At 35.6% G+C, this 24,391-nt stretch overlaps 1 protein-coding gene across 7 annotated transcripts in view; it reads right to left on the minus strand.

The window, feature by feature from the left end:
* HDAC9 (histone deacetylase 9) overlaps positions 1–24,391 on the minus strand; it is a 917,296-nt gene that overhangs the window by 183,680 nt on the left and 709,225 nt on the right. For all 7 annotated transcript variants that reach the window (XM_054559003.2, XM_054559009.2, XM_054559005.2 and 4 more), the window contains one exon: positions 17,919–18,026. In XM_054559003.2, coding sequence (XP_054414978.1) covers positions 17,919–18,026 — 108 coding nt within the window. The remainder of the gene's footprint in view (positions 1–17,918; positions 18,027–24,391) is intronic.

Consider the following 24,391-nt stretch of genomic DNA (forward strand, 5'->3'; position numbering starts at 1 on the left):
GAACTCAGAGAAAATCAGACAAGTGAAAATGAAAATATAACATAGCAAAATTTACAGAATGTAGATAAAGCTGTATTTAGAAGGAAATTTATAGCAATAAATGCTGTGTTGGAAAAGAAGAAAAATCTGAAATCTATGACCTCAGCTTCCACTTTGAAAACTAGAAAAATAAGAGTAAATAAAACATACTGTCTGCAGAAAAAAGAAAAGTAATAATGATGAAGTCAGTGAAATAGGAAACAGAAAAAAAGTAATGAATATTAACAAAACTAAAGGCTGGTAGAAGATCAATAAAATTGATAAACCTCTAGCCAGACTGATAAGGCAAATAAAATGTAGACACAAATTACCACTCTCAGGAATAAGAAAGCTGACATTACAGATTCCATAAATAAAGTGGTAATTATTGTGGAAAATAGTTTGTCATTTTCTTATAAAATACACTTACAGTTAAGCTGTAACATTGTTTTCTTTGCTAGGCATTTACCCACATGAAATAAAAATATATGTCCAAAAACAGATTTGGAAAAGTTTCTTTATAGCAGTTTTTTTCATCATAGCCCAAAACTAGAATGAATCAACAAATTAGTTTGTATTCATACAATACTACTCAGCAATAAAAGTTAACAAACTCCCATGCAAGAGCATAGATGTATCACGTAAACATTTTGTTAAGTGAAAGAAGTCACATAGAAAAGACCACATACTCTATACTGCCATTTATATAAAGTTCTATAATAGGAACAAATAGATTATGATGAAAAAACAGATCAGTGTTTGCCTATGATCTAGGTCTACTACCAGGGACATAAAGGAACTTTCTGGGGTGATTTAAATATTTTATAATTTGTGGTGATAGTCAGATATAGACATTTGTCAAAAGACATTATGTGTGTTTTATGAAAATCTGTGTGTTCTATTCAGTGTACATTACACTGTAATTTAAAAATAAATGATACCATTGATTTCTGAAAAAATATCAATGGATTGTTAAACTGCTTATAGCCATATACAGTGAGAATATTAAAGAAGAAATCTACCTTGAATCTTGGGTAACTGGTTGTGGCAGGCAGAATAGTTCCCCAAAGGTGTCCACATACTAATTCCCAGAATCTGTGAATGTTACCTTGAATAGCAAAAAAGACTTTGCAGATGTGATTGAGATTAAAGACTTTGAGATGGGAAGAATACTCTGAATTATGCACATGAGCTCAATAAAATCTTGTGTTTTCCTTTCTTTGTTTGTTTTTTGTTATTGTTGTTGTTTTTAATTCCATAACCTCTCCATTTCCTTCTCCCTGCAGTTTCTGGCAACCCCCTGTTTCTATGAGCTCAACTATTTTAGAACCCACATGTAAGTGTCTGGATTATTTCACTTAACATATTGTCTTCCAGGAACATCCATGTTGTTGAAAATGGCAAAATTTCCTTCTTTTTAAAGGCCGAATAAGATTCCATTGTATGTATATGCTATATTTTATTTGTAGTTCATCTGCTAATGCACATTTAGGTTTTTTCTGTATCTTGGCTATTGTGAGTAATGCTTCAATGAGCATGAGAGGGCAGATGACACTTGAAGATCCTGATTTCAATTTCTCTGTATGAATATTCAGAAGTTGGATTCTGGATCATATGGCAGTTCTATTTTTAATATTTTGTGGAAATTCCATACTGTTTTCCATAATGATAGGTTTTCAATTTAGATTCCCATTAACAGTGTAACATTGTTCCCTTTTCTCCACAATTTTGCTAACACTTGTGTTTTGTTTTAAATTATAGCCATCCTAACAGGTGTGAGGTACAACATTTTCATTTTCATTTACATTTCCCTGATAATTAGTGATGTTGAGTATCTTTTCATGTATCTGTTGGCCAGATATATGCCTTCTTTTATCTGGCCAGATACATGTCTGTATAGCTTCTTTAAGAAATGTTTATTCAAGTTCTTTGCATGCCTTTTCATCAGGTTATTTTGTTTTTGTTTTTGTCATTGAGTTGTATGAATTTCTTATATAATGCAGACATTAACCTCTTATCATATATATGGTTTGTAACTATTTTCTCCCATTACACAGGTGGCCTTTTAATTTTGTCGATTGTTTTCTTTGCTATGCAGAAGCTTTTTAGTTTAATATAATCCCTTTGTCAACTTTTGCTTTTGTTGCCTGTGCTTTTTGTGTATAACCAAAAAATCATTGCCAAGACCCTGTTAAGGAGGGTTTCCCTAAGTTTTCCTCAAGTAGTTTTATAGTTTCATGTCTTATGTTTAGGATTTTAATAGATTTTGAGTTAAATTTGGTCTATAGTATAAAGTGAGGATCCAATTTTATATTATTCCATGTGGATATCCAGTTTTCCCAATTCATTTGTTGAAGAGATCATCCTTTCCCCATTTGGTATTCTTGATACCCTTATTGAAGATTAGCTAACCATATTTACGTGGATTTTATTGCTGGGCTCTCTATTCTATTCCATTGTCTATATGTTCATTTTTATGCCAGGATCATACTGTTTTGATTATGATAGCTCTGCCACAGAATTTGAAATCAAGAAGTGTGATGTCTCCATCTTCGTTTTTGTTGTTGTTGTTGTTGTTTGTTTTGTTTTTTGGGTTTTTTGTTGTGTTTTGTTTTTGGTTAATATTGCTTTGGCTATTCAGGGTCTTTTTTGGTTCCATATGAATTTTAGGATTTTTTTCTCTTTCTGTGAAAAATGTCATTGAAATTTTGATAGGATTGAATTGAATCCATAGATTATCTTGTATATTTTACCAATGTTAATTCTTCCAGTTCATGAACATGGGATATCGTTCCATTTATTCAAGTCTTTCAAAATTTCTCCCATCAATGTTTTATAGTTTTCAGTATGCAAATTTTTTTATCTCCTTGGTTTAATTTTTTTTCTAAGTATTTTCTGTAGCTATTGTAAGTGGGTTTTTTTTTTTTGGACAGTTCATTGTTAGTATGTTGAAACACTACTGATTTTTGTATAGTGATTTGTATCCTATGACTTTCCTGAATTTATTAGTTCTAACAGTATTTTGGTTGAGTCTTTAGGGTTTTCTATACATAGAACTATGTCGTCTTCAAACAGAGACAATTTTACTACTTTCTTTCTAATTTGGATGCCTTTCGCTTTTTTTCTTGTCTAATTTCTCTAACTAGGCTTCCAGTACAATATTGGATAGCAACAGAAAGATTGGTATGTGAAAGCAATCTGACTGCAACATCTGTCAACTCATTCATCACCAAGGTTGATTTGGCAGATCACTGGCTATGCAGAGATCCCCTTCCTCCTTCACTGCTTCATGTGCTTTTCTCCTGAAGCTGAGCACTTAGTTGAAAAGGATGACGTTCCTCAATAGAGGAGTACCATTCTTCGAACAAGGGTATACAAGTAGCTGCACTTCCCTGCGAGAATCTCCAAACATGATCTCAAGAAGTAGCAAGATTATCTTGTTACTGATCTTACAGAATAGATCATCCACAAAAAAAGAATCCATAAGAAAACAGTGGACTTGAAAAACACTACAGATCAAATGGACATAAAAGACAGATGCAGAACATTCCATCTAGCAGCAGCAGAATACACATTCTCCTCAAGTGCACACAGAACATTCTCCAGGACAGATTACACATTAGGTCACAAAACAAGCCTTAACAGATTTATGAAGACTGAAATCACACCAAGTATCTTTTCTGACCACAATAGTATGAAACTAGGAATCAATAACCAGAGGAAAATTGGAGAATTCACAAATATGTGAAAATTAAGCAACATATTTCTGGGAAGCCAATGGGTCAAATAAGAAAACAAACAGAAATAAAAAATTAATCTAAAGAAAATGAACACACAATATGCCAAAACAAGGGATGTAGCAAAAGCAGTTCTAGGAAAGAAATTTATAGCAATAAATGCCTATAGTACCAAAAAAGAAAGATCTCAAATAAACAACAAACCTTTACAAATAACTAAAAAAAGAAGAGTAAACTAAGCCCAAAGTTAGCACAAAGAATGAAATAATAAAGATTACAGCAGAAATAAATGAAATAAAAACATTAAAAATTAGAAAAGGTCAACAAAACGGTTTCAGACAAGATGAATGAAATGACAATCCTTTGACTAGATTAACTAATAAAAATGATATCAGACTCAAATAAAATCAGAATTGAACAAGGAGACTTAACAACTGATACCACAGAAATAAAAAGGATCATAAAAGACTATGAATAACTATATGCCAACAAATTGGATAACCTACAGACACAGATAAATTCCTAGCCACATATATCCTGCTGAGAAACAGAGTCTTCATGAAGAAATAGAAAATCTGAAGCAGGCAATAGCAAGGAGATTGAATCAAAAATTTAAAAATCCCAACAAAGTAAAACCCAGGACCAAAAAGCTTCATTGGTAAATTCTACCAAACATTTAAAGAATCAATGCTAATACTTCTCAAACCCTTTCAAAAATTAAAAAGAAGGGAGCATTTCTAACTAATTTTATGAGGCAAGCATTACTCTGATACCCAAACCAGGCCGGGACACTGCAAAAAAAGAAAACTACAGGCCAATATCCCTGATGAACATGGATGTAAAAATCAAAATACTAGCAAACCAAATTCAAAGCACATCATAATAAAGTGGGATTTATCCCCAAGTTGCAAGGTTGTTTCAACATATGCAAATCAATAAACGTGATATAACACAGTAACAGGATGAAGGATAAAAATCATATGATCCTCTCAATAGATGCAGAAAAAGCATTTGACAAAATTCAGCATCCTTTCACGACAAAAATTCCCAACGAATTAGGTATACAATAAATGTATTTTCATATAATGAAGACCATCTAAAAGCACAGCTAATATCATAATTACATGCATCCTTAAAAGCATAGAACCTTCTCCAACCATGGTCACAGAGAGACATAATGACAGAAAGGGTTAGAAAAATGACAACATGAGAAGGATTCCATGCCATATTGTTGGCTCTGAGATGTAGAGGTACAAAGAACGGGGAGAGTACTCTAGGAGCTAACGGCAGCCTGCAGCTGACAGCTAGCAAGAAAATGGAGACCCAAGTCTCACAACCACAAGGAAAGGAATTCTGCCAACCCCTGAATAAGGAAGGAATGTAGTCCTGCTGACATCTTGATTTGGCCCATTGAGTCCTGTCAAAAGACTTCCAGGACTGAAAAGAATAAATTTGCATTGTTTTAAGCCACTAAATTTGGGGTAATTTGTTATAGCAGCAATAGGAAGTTAATAATACACTGATATATTGAATGGGATGAAATGGAAGCGGGATTATTTTTCTCCAAGCCCTAGTCTTTCTTTAGTTTTTATCTGATGTATTCCACAGCTTTTCAGGTTACTTTTACTATAGAAATAGTCTCATTTTTAGATGTTAAAAAGTCCAGTTCAGCCTCATTGAAAACTTCAATGTCACATTTTATTTGAAGCTTCCCCCACTCCTCAGCTGACCCACGGGATCAGGGACCAGCAGTGGGCAAATGTGATGTGTACATCTGTGTGTGTTGGGAGGAGGAGGCTATATAATTTATAGTTTATATTTTTTCCTTCTTACTCTACTTGCTTCCTGCTTACTTTACAGATCCTACAGGAGACTGGGAAGAAGGAAAAATCATAAAGACTGGATTAGCAGTGCAAGTTGGTGATCTCTCTGGGTTCTTCAAAGGCCTTCAGTCACAGCAGACATCCAAACGCTGTTCCTTATGAATGGGAACACTCTCAGGTCCACTGTCAGTGACCTGTATCTGCTAAGTTCACTGAGATGCGTCATGCACTCACTGGCTGACCTTGCAGGCCTTCGTCAGCTCTTTCACATGCCTCCAGTCTCATTCTACTGGTGGCTTTTCCCTTGCAGGCAACCATTGTTGGTGAAATCCTTTCATAATGATTTAAACTGGCTTCTGCCTAGTGTCCACTGGCCCGCTGGGGGAAAAATCCTTGCCCCACCAACAGTTTTTGCATCTGTGCAGCTCACTTCTCTCTCTTGGACCTACCCACATGGGCACGTTCAGCCAGCTCTCCACTTATCTCTTCTCCAGGTGACAAGCCTGAGTATTCCTCGGTCTTTACATAAGCTCTCAAACTCCTGACACATTTATCAGGCCTTCTAATGAATGTCCTACCCCACTCTGGTAACAGTCTAAAGTGAACCTACAAATTCCTATAGCTAAACATGCAACAAGTTAAAGACTGAAAAGCTACTCCTCCTGTTTGTGGACATGAGTGATTTCCTTACTGTCCTTCCCCTTCTCTTGCACATTTAGTTTAAGTGGGACCAAAGCTTAGGAAGGGAACTGAGCAGGATAGTCAGAATACTTAAATTCCTTTTAGGAATCTTCCACTGGGCCAGGCGCAGTGGCTCATGCCTGTAATCCCAGCACTTCGGGAGGCCAAGGCAGGCAGATCTTTTTGAGCTCAGGAGTTCAAGACCAGCCTGGGCAACATGGCAAAACACCATCTCTTCAAAAAATACAAAAAATTAGCCAGGCGTGATGGCGGGCACCTGTAGTCCCAGCTACTCAGGGGGCTGAGGCTGGAGAATCACTTGAGCCTGGGAAGCAGAGGTTGCAGTGAGCAGAGATTACGCCACTGCGCACCAGCCTGGGTGACAGAGTGAGACCATGTCTCAATAAAAAAGAAAAGAAAAGAATCTTCCATCAGTCACATCTATGTTCTCTAGTCTTTTGTCATGTGAACTGGATTAGGTAAGATAATTGCAGTCTTCTTTGGCTGTTTTAAGGAATTCACTGAAGCAGTATATAGTATGCATGGTAAATATCCATTGTCCGCAGTTTAGGATTTGGTCATAATTGGAGTCAACACAAGTATTTCAATGCATACCTTATTTGTTGAACCATTTTAGGGTAGACAGCAATATAACATTTTAAGAAAGGCCAAATGTGTGGCAAAATGTATACGAAATGCAATGCAGCTTTCCTTATTCACAATCAGCACTTACCACCGTTGCTATCCTTATGCCCTAATTATTAGAAATAGGCCCTTCATTTTTAATATTATTTACATATGCATACATGTGTGTATGCACCACAGCGTGTTTGTGTGTATGTGTGAGTGTGGACATGCACATGCATCCCATCATGTAGCCCTTGACTATCTCTCTAACCTCATCTCCTGCAGATTACTCACTTTCAGATGCTCAGGCCTTGAAGTTTCTTAAACATGTCAAGACCTACTTATTTGCCCCACCCTGAGAGAGCTTCTGTATTTGCTTTTCTTCCTGTGTGGAATATTCTTTCCCCACATAGCTACATAATTCTTCCCTTAATTCACTCAGCACAAATCTCCCCTTATCAGTAAAGCCTTTCTGATAAGCTAACAGAGCTAGCCTTCTTGCTCAGTCTTCCTGTAGCTCTCTTTCATCCTTTACTTTTATCCATAACACATTTTCACATGAACTTGTATCATATGTCTATTTGTTTATCTCTTTATCATTGCTCTTCAGTAGGAAACCTAATTTCCCTGTTTGGATCACCACAGTATTTTCAGTATTTATAGTAGTTTCTGGCATATGATAGGTACTTTAAACATGTTTTTTAAAAATAAATTAATCATTGATTATTGAAATCAGCAAGGTTGCTTGCAGTCTATTGCAAGGGATGTACCACAAAATATCATTGACTGGCTGCATTAAATTTTGATTTTCCTAATATGTATATATTTTAAACAACTTGACTGAGTAAAATCCACTAAAAATACATGGTAAGCAAGATACAGTATAACAAAGCCAAAAAGAAGACATTAAAAGAAATCCAAGAGAAAAAAAAAAGAAAATCTACAAGAAATGATCATCAGACTATCAGCTGATTTTTCCTCATCAAAATTGGAAGCCAGAAAAGCATAGAAGATATTTAAAGTGCTGAGAGAAACTGTCAACTTTGAACTGTGTACTTAGCAAAACTGTCTTTCAAGAATGAGGGTAAAAGACATCATAGATAAATAAAAACTGAGAAACCGTCAGTAAGGAAAATCTGAAAAACTGTCCTGGAAGAAAGAAAACAATCCCAGAACAGAGGTTTCAGATACAATGATAAATGGTGATAAGAAAAATGGCAAATAGCGAGCAAGTATAGAGAAACACTGATGGTTAAAACAGTACAATCATGCCTCATCAGTGATATTATTCTCTTATAAATACAACTGAAGTCCTAAGCATGTAAGTTAGGACATGACTATTGCTTTAAAATAGAAAGAAAACATAAAGTTCTTGTATTGTCGGTGGGAAAAAAAAGATAGTGACGTTTAGGATGTGTTATAAATAGGTTAAATTTTTAAAGGTAATTACTAAAATAATAGAAAAAAGTGTGCATTTTCTGAAAAAAGAGGTCACATAGAGAAAAAATAAATTGATTCAATTAAAAATAAAGCAAGGAGTGGGTGAAAGTAAGGGGACAAACCAATAATGCAACAAAAAGAAAAAACAAGATGATAGAGATATGTTTCAGTATATTATAAATTATAACGCATATAAGTGAATTGAACTCCCCAATTAAAATACACAGTCATATTAGAAAACAAATCCAGACACGCTGTTCATAAGAGATAGACCTAGTATGTAATAAAGAGAAAGTCCGAAAGTAAAGGAATGGTAAATGATAAGCCAGGAAAATACTAGAAAAGAAAAAAAGCTGTTTTTGCTATATTAATATCATAAATATAATTGAGGATAAAAATATTTACTGAAGATAATTATTAAATATTAATAAAGGATTTATAAGCATATAATAGTCTTAATTTTACTGTACCTAATAACAGAGTTTTTAAATATCTAAAGCAAAAATTAACAGTTCCATAAAGATAAATAAAAAATCTATCATGATATTTGGAAACGTTAACACCACATTTTTAAATAGCCATTATAGAATCCTGCAAAAATCCTGCAGCCAAATATGGACTATTTTAACAAAATAATTAATAAGCTTGTGCTGATGGACATATAAAATATTACACTCAATAATATGTGGATGCCGATTCCATTTAAGCACACAAAGAACATTTTACAAATAGCAAGAACACTAATCAATAAAGCAGGTCTCATAAACTTCCAAGAACTAGTATGATACAGACCAAATTTTATGAATATCTTATATTTAAATTGAGTCAATAACAAAAATTGTGACTAAAACAATCATACGTTTGGAAATTTAAAAATACACATTTAATACACTAATGGTTCAAAAAAGGAGATACTGGAAATAAGACATTTTAAAAACCAAACTCTTGAGAATTCTTTATAGAAAACAGCATGTAACTCAAATAGTACTTAAAGAAAAATTTATAGCTCTAATAAGTAGAAAAGACTACAGGTTGGAAAATAATGAGCTAAATAATATAAGAAATTATTAAAAGAAATATAGGACCTCCCTCCAAATAAAATAAATAATAAAAATAGAAGAAATTCATAAAATATATGACATCTACAAAGGCCAAAGTTTGCTCTACAGAAATTAGAAAATTGTCAAACTTCTGACAGAATTGATCAAGAAAAAGAGGAAAAATAAGCGGTATGATAATGAAAAAGATATATTGCTAAAGCTCCTACAAACATTAAAGTGTTAAAAGAGGATATTATGAACAGATTCATATGAGTAATTTTGAAAATTTGGCTCCAATATGTAAAGGTCAAGAAAAAATACAGCACTCCTAAATCGACTCAAAAAGAAATACAAATTCCAAATAGTTTCATAATAATGAAAGAATTTGAATCAGTAGTTACAAATCTTCCTAAATAACAAGGCTCTATGACTTTAGAGGAAAGTTTTACCAAACATTGAAAAAATAAATTTCCCAATTTTACCGAACTATTACTCTAAAGTAGAGAAATATAGAGACAGTCTCAAATTCACTTTATGAAGCCCTGATGCACTAGTTTGACGGGTCTTTATAAGAATTACAGACCAATTTCAGTAATGAACATATATGCAAAAATTCCAACCAAAATATTATTAACAAACCAAATGTGGAAATGTATAAGAATGATAATAAATCATAACCAAGGTAGATTTATCTCAAGAATACAAAAATTTTTAATATTTAATTAATATAACTTATCACATTAATAAATTAAATACAATTCACTTCATAATACCAATAGCCACCTATAAAACATTTCATACAATGTAAAATTCTTTCACAGGAGAAAGAAAATTCTTAGAAAAGTAGAAATGAAAGGTAATTTCTTCCACAAAATATAAAATATTTACAATAGCCTGCAGTAAACATAATATTTAATGGTGAAACAGATAATCTAGAAAGACACAAGAATACTCACCATGTTCAATTGTCTTCAGTATTATATCAGAGATTTTAGCCCACGTAATAAGGAAATACAAAATTTAAAATGGCATAATTATTGGAAAAAAGAAATAAAACTGTCATTATTTGCAGATGATATTAGAAAGAAACCCCAAATGACTTATAAATTATTACTAGTTTTGCAATAATACTGATGTACAATTAGCAAAAAATAAACAGCCCCTTTGTACATCAGAACAGAGAATGTAATTGGAATAAGATGCCACTAAAATTCTTTTCAAAAACATGAATTACCTACATATACATATTTTTTGTCTTTGGAGAAATTATTATTATTATTATTATTATTATTATTTTGAAACAAGGCCTCGCTCTGTCTTCCAGGCTGGAATGAGACGGCACGATCTTGGCTCACTGCAGCTTTGACTTCCCGGGCTCAAGCAATCCTCCCATCTCAGCATCCTGAGTAGCTGGGACAACAGGTACATGCCACCCCACCTGGCTAATTTTTGTATTTTTTGTAGAGACAGGGTTTTTGCCATATTGTCCAGGCAGGTCTCAAACTCCTAAGCTCAAGTAATCCACCCACTTCAGCCTCCTTAAGTGCTGGGATGACAGGCATGCACCAACATGCCTTGCCCAAGAAGAAATTATAAAACTTGATTAAGAAACTTCAAAGAAAGTATAAATACATGTAAACATATGCTCAGAAACAAATAGACTCAGTCGTCTAAAAATGTTAATTCTTGTCAAACAAAGAAAATGTCAAGATCTAGTGAGGAAGAATAAGAAAGTGAAAAAATTTTTCCTATCAGATAGTCAAGACCTCTTATAAAGTTGAAGTAATGAGTAGTACGTGGTACTGATTCAGAGATAGGTGAATGGACTAATGGGGTAAAACAGAGCATGTATTAAATTCACCATTATTTTTGAAGGACGGATTTGCTGGACATAGAATACTTGGTGATGGTCTTTTTCTTTCAGCACTTTGATGATGTCATCCCACTGCCTTCTGGCCTACATGGTTTATGATGAGACATAAGTTGTTGATTTTATTGAGGATTTTTGGAGGTGATGAGTTGCTTCTCTTTTGCTGTTTTTAAGATTTTTTTCTCATCATTGGATTTCAATGGTTTCATTATGGTGTGTCTAGGTATGGATCTCTGAGTTTATGCCAGTTGGAGCACACTGAGCTTCATGAATATGTAGATTAATGTTTTTATTGAATTTGGGAAATATTCAGCCATAATTTCTTCAAATATTCTTTCTTCCCCTTTCTCTTTTCTTCTCTGAAACTTATTATGCATATGTTGGTACATTTGATCATGTCCTACAGGCCTTTGAAACTCTGTTCATTTTTCTTCATTCTCTTTTCTTCCTGGTCTTCAGACTAGATATCTTCAGGTTTGCTGACATTTTCATCTGCCTGCTCACATTTCTACTAAGCCCCTCTAGTAAATTTTTCATTTAAGTTATTGTATTTTTCAAATCCAGAATTTTCTTTGGTTCTTTTATTTTAACAATGTCTGTGTCTTTATTAGTATTCTGTTTATAGAGTCATACATCCTCATACAATCTTTAGACGTGGCTTAACTTACTTCTTTAAATTATTAAAAATATCTAGCTTAAAGTTTTTGTCTAGTAAGTCTGATAACTGAGCTAACTCAGGGACAGTTATTATTGACTGATTTGTTTTTCCTCTGTGTGGGGCATTCTTGTTTCTTTGCTTGTCTCAAACATTTCTGTGGAAAACTGGACATTTTAAACAAAACAGTATGGCAAAACTAGAAATCATATTCTCACCTCTTTCCAGGATTTGTTGTTGTTCCTTTTTGTTATTGTCATTTTCTTAGTGACTTTTCTGAAATAGTTGTGTAAAATCTGTGTTCTATGTTTTATATGCTACTGAAGTCTTTGCATTGTTAGCTTAGTGGTCAGTGAATGATTGGGTAAATATATTTCTTTTAATGCTTAAAACCAGCACTCCTCCAGCCTTTGCCACGGGGGCTCTGTGTGTGTGTGTGTGTGTGTGTGTGTGTGTATGTGTGTGTGTGTTAGGGCACATTTTAAATATTTAGCCAGGCAGCTGACAACTCTACCTGGACCTTCACTTCCTGTTTGAACAGAGCCTCAAAATCAGTTTGAGATAAGAGCTTAGGGCCTTTTCAGGTCTTTCCTGAGTAGGAACACAAACCTGAGTATGCATATAGCCCTATCATACCTGTGACTTTCTAAATTCTTAGGAATCTGATGTGGCTTTTCATAGTCCTTATGCACATTCCTCAGTTTTTTCTTTGATGCTTTTGGCTAACCTATTGTTTGCCCCATTGTTATCCACCACCTCAAGCAGCCAATAAAGTTAAGTGATCGCCACTAATTTTTCACAACAAATTCTTCTAAGAAAAAGGCTTTCACACTGTGTGAAAACCTCATGAGGCCAAATAAAGCCTTGCAAGTAAGTTATGCAGGGAAGCACTGGACAGGTCAAATAATAACAATTCTCTAGGATTGAGGCTTTGAAGGAGTTCCAATTCCATTATCCACTCCCTTATCTCCCCATCAGAGGTTGCCAAGTTACTAGTTTATGCTAAGAATGCAGGCTGTGATTTGGTAAGGCTACCATGGACCTGAAAGGGGAAGATGGAAATACCACAAATCTCTCTGTTCTCACCAAGATTCAGCTGGTTTGTTTTTTGAAACATGCTTCCTGAGTTGTTGGAAGACTTTGATTACTTTCCTGAGTTTTGAAAAATTTCATCCTGACACATTTTGCCCATTTTATCATTGTTTTTATGGAGAAAAGAATTTTTGAACGCTTAGACTGACACTTTGCTGATGTCATTGTGGTAAAATGACTTTGGAATTCCACTTGGCATTACCTCCTGAAATTTATTGTGAGAGTAGCCTAGGAGCTGACTGTTTTACTCTTTGTTATACTCTAGTGAAAGAGCAGCCATGTTCAAGGGTGTTCATACAGCATTATTCAAAAAAGCAAAAACCTGGAAACAGCTACAATGTCCTGCAGAAGAATAAATATATAAATTATGGTGCAAAGGGAATATTTTATAGCAATGAAAATGAATTAATCATATATATATATATATATATATATATATATATATATCCACATGGATAAATCCTCATAATATACCTTTTAGGGGAAATATGCTGAAGAAGAATATATTCGATAAAGTTCCATTTTTATAAAGCAAAAAACATGTTTAAAGCTATTAACAAAACGAAAGGAAATTTTTTTTTCTTTTCTTAGACGGAGTCTTACTCTGTCACCCAGGCTGGAGTGCAGCAGTGCAATCTCGGCTCACTGTAACCTCTGCCTCCTGGGTTCAAGCGATTCTCATGTTTCAGCCTCCCACATAGCTGGGATTACAGGCACCTGCCACCACACCTGGCTAAGTTTTTGTATTTTTAGTGAGCACCGGGTTTTGCCATGTTGGCCAGGCTGGTCTTGAACACCGGACCTCAAGTGATCCACCCACCTCAGCTTCCCAAAGTGCTGGGATTACAGGCATGAACCACTGCGCAGGGCCATAGTTTTAAAAAATATAATAGATTAATGAGTATCTGGTTTTAAAATATAGGAATGAGATAAGTACTGAGAGCATTTTAATATTGTGAGCAAAATTCAATTCTTAAATTGGATGAGGAGTTCGTGGGTATTTATTTTATTATTATGTTTTGTTAGGTAAGAATGTAACTTCTTGTCTTTTTGTATGTGTCAAATGTTTTATAATAATAAAAAAGATAAAATTTTGCTTACTTAAAATAGATAGTTTTAGCCCCTTTTTTAAATGTATATTTGTGCTATCCGTAAAAGAATGTCCTGATAGAGTGGTTGGAAGAAAACAGAGGATTATCAGATTTACATATTTTATTATTTATTAACCTATCTACAGGATCTTAAAAGGTTACTTAATGTCTTTGAGCCAGTATCCTGTACTTACTTCAAGGGTACATTGTGAGAATAATAGTAAATTACATATAAACTGGCTGCCTATAGAAGGCACTCAATGAGTAGCAGTTATTATTAGCAACATGACATCATAATACACACTCAAACACATTCATTCAGTATACACTCAAATTCATCCATCATTCAGATAACCAGGTGTTTAGGATTTTTTTGTTTTTGTTTGTTTTGATAAATATGTCCAGAAGCTAAAAGCAATTTTGACTATTTTATGAAGACATGGTAGCATTGTCAAAAGAACATCAAAGTGAATCTTTATATTAAATTTCAATAAGTATCAATCCTTTTTTATTTATGATTACAAAATGTTCACCTTTTAGAGCTATTTCTATGTCTTTGACATACTTTCTAAAATGTCCTATAAAACAATAAAACCATTTTGAGATAATTATTCTTCCAATTATGATTTCCAATATACCAAACATGCCAACAATTTCAGAATACTTTTGTTCCTTTGTAATAGAATATGAGAAATAGCCAATTTGAATATCTGTAAATTTGAGGAATTCCTTCTTATGTATTTTTTAAAATGTATTGTTTAAAAACTTGGAAAGCCTGAAAGTCCACATGATTTTCACTGAGCTCCACTGAGCAGGTCTATGCTGTGCCAAAAAATATATCAATTTGCTGATATAGTTTGCTGCACATGTTCTATTTAAGCATTAACATGAAACCCACCCCCTGTGCCTGGTTCATTCTTCTAATTCCTTCAGCTCATCAATATCCCCTGGGGGAAGAAAGGAAAGGACCTATCAAAAGTTAGGAGGTTAGCCATGGTCAAGTTCAGCATCAAACAAAATTTCCAAGTCATACGATTTTTTCTTTGGCATTTTCTTTTTTTGTGCACATTTATTATCTTTTAGGTCCTCATCCTCTATGAACTGAGACCTCCTCTAGCTAGCTCTCATCTCTCATTTCCACACTATATCCAGACCCATCATATTTCAAATAAAGCTCTTAATTTTATTCTATTTTCCAAGAAAAATTAGTGCAATCTCATATGATGTGTTATTGTAACATGCCAATGTTATTTAATTAAATGTTGATTTACTGGGAGAATGGGATAGAATATGTGAGAACTGAATGTAGATGCAGAAAAATGAATAACAAAATGCTCAAGTCTTTTCTTTTCACATTTCTTGTTACTTACCAGTGTCCTTGAATAAGCTTCCCTATTTTCTTCCAAGTTCTGAATGAATTGAATCCACAAACCATGAGTAATAATGCTCCTGGCCTGCAGGTATATCAGCCCTGTCATATTTGAGTCTGGGACAAGTAGGCACTGGGTAGTTTTTGTGGTTGTTGAATAGCGGTCCACAAACATGGCTGTGTACCTCAGTTACACATGTTCTTTACTATGGCTCCAAATCATTTGTGAGTTCTACTTATCCCCCATGGCATCTCTGTAGGCTTACCTAAATTATTAGCAACCCAGGGCTTCAGTCTCTTGACCTGTCAGCATAGTACCAGTGCCTCTGTTATGATTCTGCCTATCTTGGACTTTTACAATGGACTTGGCAATCAGAAAGATAACCCAGCTGCACAATCTGGAATGTTCATCAAAGCAAATTGAAATTTCAGAATATCTACTGCTTGGTATGCCATAGTGTGTGTACTTGAGATTCATATCCACTTTTCATTTGCAAATAGCTCAAAATGGCAGTGCCATGGATGACCTTCAATATTATCAATTCCACCTAGATAATTGTGCAGAACAAGAAATTGAGCCCCAGAAAAGTTACAGATTTGCCACAAATGACACACTATTTTAGTGGCGGAAACTGGACTAAGATTTCTTGATTCTTAGGCTGGTTTTTCTTTTTTTTTTTTTTATTGTTTTCTTTTCTTTTTAAACCATGCCTGCTGATTCCTTAACCAGAGGAAGACATTTGTACCAATCCTTGTTCTTAATATAAATACCTGATGTTACTACAGCTGGTGGTCAGCATGCCCATACTATGTGTTGTTGACACATTGTTTGTAACTGGCCATTTTAAATGGATAACTTCTAAACATGGAATTATGTTTTTATTCAACTATCTTCATGCATATATTTGGCAATTCTGCACACAGTGAAGCTAATAATGATGCTTCTGATGACTGAAACGTGGGCATTCTACTTCAGAAGGTTTCTGAATTATTGCTTAAACTTACACAAACTTAAAACAATTAGAAATTGTGAAAGCTAACATAATAATTATCTTTGTTATCAAAGAGCTGTGCCAGCATAATCTTTAAAATTATAATATTGTGGCCTGGCTGATTTCTGCCATTTGGATTCTTTTAAAAATAAGATGTTCAGATTTTCTTTTAAAGTGTTAATTTATTGCAGTAGTGCAAGTACAACACAAGCACTCAAATAGGAAGAATTTTTCCTCAAGTTCTACTGGGAGATAGCCAAAAGCTCTCCACAGGCTGATTCCTTTCCTCTTTTTATTTGCTCATTTTCAAAGGTAAAGACTGAAGAGTAAGCACCACATTAATGACCCCATATATCCCCTGAGATGAGCAATGTCCTAATACTACTTATGTCAAATATATACAGGCACATCTACTTTTTAAATAGAGCTCACCCTATCAAAATTATATTTCCGTAGGCTCTGACTCTTTAAAGAGTTAGAGTAAAGACTTCTTGGACAAACGTTGCATTGTGAAGTGCACATTCCTACTCTACATTTTTAATCGCAACTGGAAGAGTCCCATGTAATTGAATAAAAATTCACTAGACATAAAGAAAAGTAATCCTAATTACATTTTATCTTGGTTTAACAAAACTCACAGTGCATATGTTATTGGTCATAATATATTTCCCTAAGCCCCACAATTGCTAAAAATACCAAATCGCCACCCAGATTGCGTCATGAAGTGTGTGAACTAGTGCATTAAAAGGCTGTGTTAGCACCAACAAAGTTTATTGGGGTAACTGCATTCAAGACGCACATGGCATACCTTTAAATAGCACTGTTAAAATACCAAATAAAATGTCAACGTCTGTCAGGTCTCTGGCTTTTATAAATTGTTTAGACTGGGAAACGCTGGGGTTTGGACATTGTTCTTTTCATATGATGTAGAAAAGAAGAGACCATAAAAAGAAAAGAACAATAAAGCATAGCTCATTTTTTAAGTTCTTTCATGGAAAAACACACTCTGGATCATTACCCTTCTAATCAACAATTTCCTTCTTCCTCCCAATCCTTCCCGTCTGGTATTTACCTTTCTCTGCCTCCCTCTCTCTGGGTGGTATTCTGAGCTTATACACACTTTTCAGTAATCGTATTTTTAAAATTGCCCAAAAGAGAATCTCAGGATGGCATGACAGATATGTATATACTAAAGGTATTTTTAACCTGAACCACAGCTTTGCTTATTATCTCTATGCTCTTAAATGCACACCGGTGGGCCCTGACTGCAGAGTATTCTCAGGCAGAAGAAGGCTCTGCGAGCAGGATGAGCTACTCCCTGCCTACAGATGAGTTATTATCACACCTTAGTGGCCATCTCTACCCTCTTCCTTCTGCCCTTCCTTTTATTACCACACCACACTCCCCACAATTCCCACACAACAACATCTCTGTTTCAGTTTCTTCTCTGGATTTCCCACACTTAATGCAACCCAGACCTCACCTTCAGCTCTCCTGAGGCCACTTTGGAAGCCAGCTCGATGACACAGCCAACAGCCATGCGTGCAGCACCGGACGAGTGCAGCTCATTCCAAATGGTGTCACTGTCCACCTGAGCAAACAGTCAGCAGAATCCGAAGACAGAAGAAGAAAGCGAAAGAGAAGGAAGAGATGAAAGGGGTAAAAGGGGAAGAGGTCGCGGGGGAAGACGGACAGAGAGAGAAAGCAAATCTGTGAGGAAGGGCTGGCAGGGTAACAGCCCATGTACAATAACATTAGTCTTCCGTCTTGGCCAGCTGAAAAGGCCTTCTGGACATGGCTTTGCTTATACTTTTTCTCTACACTGACTTCTCCAATGGAAACACATTCCTGCCATGCCTCACTGCCATTCCCTGTTTAGATTTCTCATTACAAACAGCATTACATAGGGGGATCTGGCTTAGTTACAGACCTGCTAGAAACCAGGCCCCAGTAGTAGATAGAGTAAAAACTAAGAGCACTTAGTTATACATAAAAATCGGATTTGCAAGTGCTAGAGGGGGAATATTCAAATACCTTTCTGACTGCAGGTTTACAGGGAGCCAAAGACAATTCTTAGGCAGGTAGCAGCAGCAGTCAGGGAGTAGAAAGTAGCAACCACAAGTCAGGTTCTCCAACTAAATGGAAGGAGCGTGTGGTCCTCACACTTCAAACAATAATAGCAAATTGCAAGGAGAAATTTGATGTTCAAAGTATAAGCTTAAGATTTCTAACTTTCAGTATAATTTGTCAGCTTGTTTCAGTTCAAACTGGTATTGTTAAAATTGGATAAGCCAGTAAAATACATGGTTGCTTATCTACTAGAGAACATTATTATCAAAACAAAGCGTGTACCAATATTCTGGATTTCCCTTTACAAAATGCTGTTTACCCTTTTTCATGAATGCAGTGAAAACACATAATAATGCACACATGAAAAGAGCAACAATAGTGGTTTATAATTATCATATATTATATTTTTAATATATAAAATACTTCATAACATAAAAACAGTATCAGATGGTAGAAGTCTCTAATTTTAGGACACATAAGTTATTTGAAGCACCAGGAAATAGAGTACAAAGTTTGTGACTGTAAATAGCAAGACTTCCCAAATGGATCAAAGGGGAGAAATTCTGCATAAAACAAAGCTTTTTTTTTTTTTTTTTTAAAAAAAAAAAAAAAAGAGAATTAAATGCAAGGGGCCTAATCACATGGAACAAATACAATAAATAATAACAACACACATTCACAGTGTACTAAGCAGTTTTCCAAGGAATATTCACATGCCTTTTTCTCATGAGGTTCTTACAGACTTAAATACTACCAAGAACAATGAATACATAAATAATAAATGAGAGCAGTAAATAAGTGCATACATAAAAAAAGAAAATTAAGATCGTATAAACAGCAGTATAGTAGTGAAGTTTCTGGAATCAAACTGGTGGGATAAAATCATGGCTTCATCATTAAAAACTGAGTGACATTGGAGAATTAATTAATTAATGGCTCTGTGCCTTGGTTCCTTTATCTGTGAAAATACCAACTTTTTAAAGTACCATCTGCATACAATTTTAGTGAGGATTAAATGAGTAAGTGGTAAGCACAAGCTAGCTACTACCATTTCAGCTACTGTTATACCTGTTTTGTAAAGCCTGGCACATAGTAGAGGCCTACGTGTTGTTGATTGAATGAGTACACTGTGGCTTAGAGAGGCTATTCTGAAGACCACAGGACTCACACAGAACTCTGATCCTGTCAGCACATGCCTTTCCATCACCCTCCTGAAGAAACCCATGCTTTCTAGGAGCCAGCATCCCCTATCATAATCGATACCATCATGGTCTGCACTGTCAGCTAAAGAGTGAAGGAATCATTGAAATGGACAGTGAGACCTAATCATTTGCCCTCTAAATTGAAAGTTTTATTATTTTACTGAACCAATATAAATAAGTAGTTGTTTAAGCTTTGTGTAGCTATATTCTTAAGGAAGATGACTGCACAAGTTGAAAAATAAAAACCATTATTTACCATGTATTACATAGGCTTTAGTCAGTTTTCCCACCACTACAGAGCTACTAGTACCAAAGAAAAGCCTGCACTAATCAGAATTCAAATTACTGGGGAAGCAAGCAAAAAAATAAAATAAATAAATTCCAAAAGATGTATTCGGTGACTCAAAAACCATGTAAAATTCCTAACCCCTTTTTACTCAACTTTGGAGTACATCATAAGCTTTGTTTCTTTCTTTATTTCTTAAAGCAGTAGCAAATTTCCTTCCAAAAAATTATAAATACTGAACTTGATTAGAAAAACATTCCAGCAGCAGAGAGTGCTGTCTCTTTGACTGCACTAAAGGGCATTAGGTAGCCACAAATACCTTTGCGTGATATCCCTATGCCTGTCCATACCTTTCTATCTGCCTAAGATGTTTGTGACATTAATTTTGGTGTCTAAACTTCTACTGATAATGGTAGTTTTATTTTAATTCAGTTAACATTCGCTGAGTACCTACTGTGAGTTGCTGGGTGGGGGTTACTTTTATAATAAAGCTATGTTTACTGATCATAAAGTATGTCGAGCACATAGGTATCCAGTGGATGATTGATATTTTGACTCATAACCAATGTTTAGGCTTATCCCTGAAGAAGCTCTCTTTAGGAATCTACGGGATTTATCATCCATTAATTTATTTATACTTAAACAAAAACAATATTTATCTCAATACCACCTCAACCTATGTTTTACTTACATTTGGTTTATGACTAAATGGTAATGGTCAAGTTTTGTGGATATAATCTGTTCATAAATGGGTACTTGTACTTAATTCTGAATTTACAAACAGGTTTGTCTTTGTCAATTCAGGTTGCCATAACAAAATACCAAGGGGTAGGTAGCTTAAACAAAAGAAATTTTATTTCTTACAATTCTGGAGGCTTCGAAGTTCAAGATCAAGGTGCCAACCCATTTGGTGACTGGTGAGGACTCTCCTCTTGGCTTGCAGATGGCCACCTTTCTGCTACATCCTCACATGGCCTTTCCTTGTACTAAAGTTCCTCTTCATGTAAGGATATCAATCCTATTGGATTAGCACACACTACCTTATGACCTAATTTAATCTTAATTACTTTCTAAAGGTAGTCAAATATAATCAGATTAGCGATTTGAGCTGCAGTACATAAATTTTGAGGGCACACTCTTCAGTTCATAGTAAGAGTAAATCCCAAAAGCTTGTTCATAAGTCAAATTACAAGCATACTTTCTTAAGGCATGATGTTCCAAATGGGGTTCAGAGCCAAATTAGCTGCCAAAAGCTCCCCACATGTATTTTCCGTGTTACAGTTTCATAAGAACTTCAATGATAAAACAGGATGCATAACTCATGAATTCTGCTATAATCTGTGTCACTAGAACAACGTCCATATCCACTTTCCAATATTCTCAATGGTAAAAAGTATTTTTCCTCCCTGTATGTCCCTCTCACTGGTTGGCAATCTCTCCAACCAATTTCCCTATATTAGTGATAGCATCAAGAGGGCCACTTCCTTAAGAGAGCTCTGATTTCAACTGCTGAAGAACATCCTGACGGTAGGAAAAAACCATGGGTAAGAGAAAACAGTTGAGTTCATCAACTGAGAGTGGTTCTTTGCATAGAATAAGATATTTTGGAGCTGGAGGGGAAGAAAAAAGGGAAAGAAGGATTTGCTTGGAATGGATACAGATATGCAGGATTAAGGCGCTGAAATGGCAATGCAATAATGGTGAAAGTAGAGACCAGAAGAGTTTGGAACTATAAGAAGACAGGCACCCTCACATTTGGAAGTTGAAGGACAGTGGCATAAAGTTGGCTCTGGAAATGGAAAAGTAATGCAAGACATAGTAGATGAGGCTGGAAAAGAAAGAAATGACAGTGGAGCAGGGAGCCACCCTGAGCACAGTGGCCTACTACTAAGGTCTTGCTAAAGTTGAGAAGACATGCAAGGCAAATTCTTAAAAACAGAACTACTATATTCTGAAAAAATATGCTTTGTCATTTTTCTTTCCATGCACATAAATTCTCCTTTGTCTCTCCAACAACTTATTCTTTTTCCCAGTGAGAGAAAGGGAGAAAGAGAGAGAGACTATGTGTGTGTGTATGTGTGTGTGTGTGTGTGTGTGTGTGTGTGTCTGTGTGTGCATTAAGGAGTAATAGTACATGAGCGGAAAGGGAGATTAGGATAGATATAGAAGAAAGGTAAAGAAAATGATGATCAAAATAGGATTTTGCTGCAATATACATAAAAATACAGATTTTGTGGTGAGAGATGATATTTTCCCAAATTCTTTACATATCAAGAACTGAACCTGGTTGTCTCGGATCATGGTCCTGTGTTAGTGATAGCATCGAGAGAATATGATTATGTCTTCTCTGAATGATTCAGAGACCCCTTCTACCTGTGACAACCAGACATGCTTGTTGATTAGAGTACATATAGAATACATTGAGTGGCAAGAAAACCTAAAATCCATCTCTTCTGGTCCTGAGAGACTGGAGAAAGCTGGACTCACGGGGTGCAGCACAAACAAGGAACACAGAAAGTGACATGTGAGGAAATGAGAGACAAAAATGTTTCAGGTAAGTTGACAAAATGGTCGGTGAGCCTTCACTTTGGTTGATATTTGGGTCTTTTTTTTTTTTTTTTTTTCATACAGAGTCTCACTCTGTCATCCAGGCTGGAGTGCAGTAGCTCGATCTTGGCTCACTGCAACCTCTGCTTCCTGGGTTCAAGCCATTCTTCTGCCTCAGCCTCCCAAGTAGATGGGATTTCAGGCTCCCGCCACCACACCGAGTTAATTTTTGTATTTTTAGTAGAGATGGGGTTTCACCATGTTGGCCAGGCTAGTCTTGAACTCCTGACCTCAGGTGATCCATCTGCCTCGGCCTCCTAAAGTGCTGGGATTACAGGTGTGAACCACCACATTCAGCCAATATTTGGGACTTTTTGAAGTCATGTCTACACTAAACTGTGGGCACCACATAATAAAGTCTGCAGAGTGGTATGAAAAACTAATGGAAGGTTAGACTACAGCATTCCTGAGATGCTCTTGGTTCCTGTATAGTGCAGCTGGAAGCCTCAAGTTCTCACCATCCTCCAAAGGGTATGACATGGGAGAGCTTGTGAAATGGTTTAACAATGGGTGGAGCCAAATGGAGTCCACAGAGGGGTTCAGAGGAACCCCAGTACCAATGTGAGCCAAAGGGAGGCTACTGGAACCCAGGAACCCTGCCAAGCTCCAGCTGGCAGAGAAGTCAGTAATCAGGAGTTAATCTTCTGCCAACCTCAGCTTCAACTTCTGGGAGATCAGGAAGAGTCAGGTGGTGCAGAGAGGTTGCCATGGAACCCTGAGTGTTCAGAGGACAGCATGAGGATCCAGGTACCCCTTCAGCTCTCCATCCCTCCCTCAGGTGCCCAAATGCCATCTTCAAAGAGGAATCTGAGAGGCTAAGCAAATACCTAAAGACATTAAGTCCAATAATAAGGTGATCTTGAACAGACAGTATTTATAAACTGAAAGGAAGTTATTCAAACTGGAAGAGGCTGATAGATTATTAATTGTGGAGAGGATCACTATAATTGGGAGAAAAAAGAAATAATATATTCATCACACATCTGAGGGAGCATGGGAAATATTGTGGCCCATTTATTTCCAAGGTCAGGAATTTATTTTGCCAAATGGCAGAGATAAAAATCTAGCCAGGATTCTGGGCAGAAGTCTCTAAGGATATGCTGTACACACAGGCTAGTGAGATTTAACTGTATTTTACAGTACGGAAATACCTAAAGATTCCTACCTTAGGATTCCTCTGGAATCTTTACCAAGCCTTACTTTATGTACCATTCTAAAAAACAGTATGCTTTTAACTTTCAAATGTTTCTAATGATGTAACTAATGTACAAAGCATGAAGGCAGCTTTAGTAGTCTGCTGAGAAACAGGTCCACAGAGGCCTTGTTTTATTGCCAGAATTAAAATCTATCAGTTTTGAAATAGGCGTCCCAAAGTTCAACTCATTTTATAAATATGTAGGAGGGTCTGGACCTAACATACATCCAAAACTGGGGTTGACAAGTGTAAGTGAAGCTATTCCACAAAAAGCCTTTCTGTGTGAGGAAACAAACACACTCGGTGAGATAGGGTAGAACCCCACTTTAGGGTGAGAGTCACAGGAGCTTGGCCCATAAGAAAGATTTAGTCATCAGAGGAGGAGGCACAATCTGAAGTAGCACAGAATCTCTTATTGAGATTCTCGCCCAACCCACACTCCCAGAGTCCTGTCTATTTAATAGGGTAGAAAGGAGTTGAGAAACACAGAAGATTGTAAGTAACTAAAATAGGCAAAACATTTTAAACCCTCTAAAAACATGAGACTTAAGTAGAACACTTTGGTATCAATTTGAAAAATTATGACCTTAAAAGAG

This window comes from Pongo abelii, chromosome 6, assembly GCF_028885655.2.
Source record: "Pongo abelii isolate AG06213 chromosome 6, NHGRI_mPonAbe1-v2.0_pri, whole genome shotgun sequence".
In the NCBI taxonomy this organism is placed as follows: Eukaryota; Metazoa; Chordata; class Mammalia; order Primates; family Hominidae; genus Pongo; species Pongo abelii.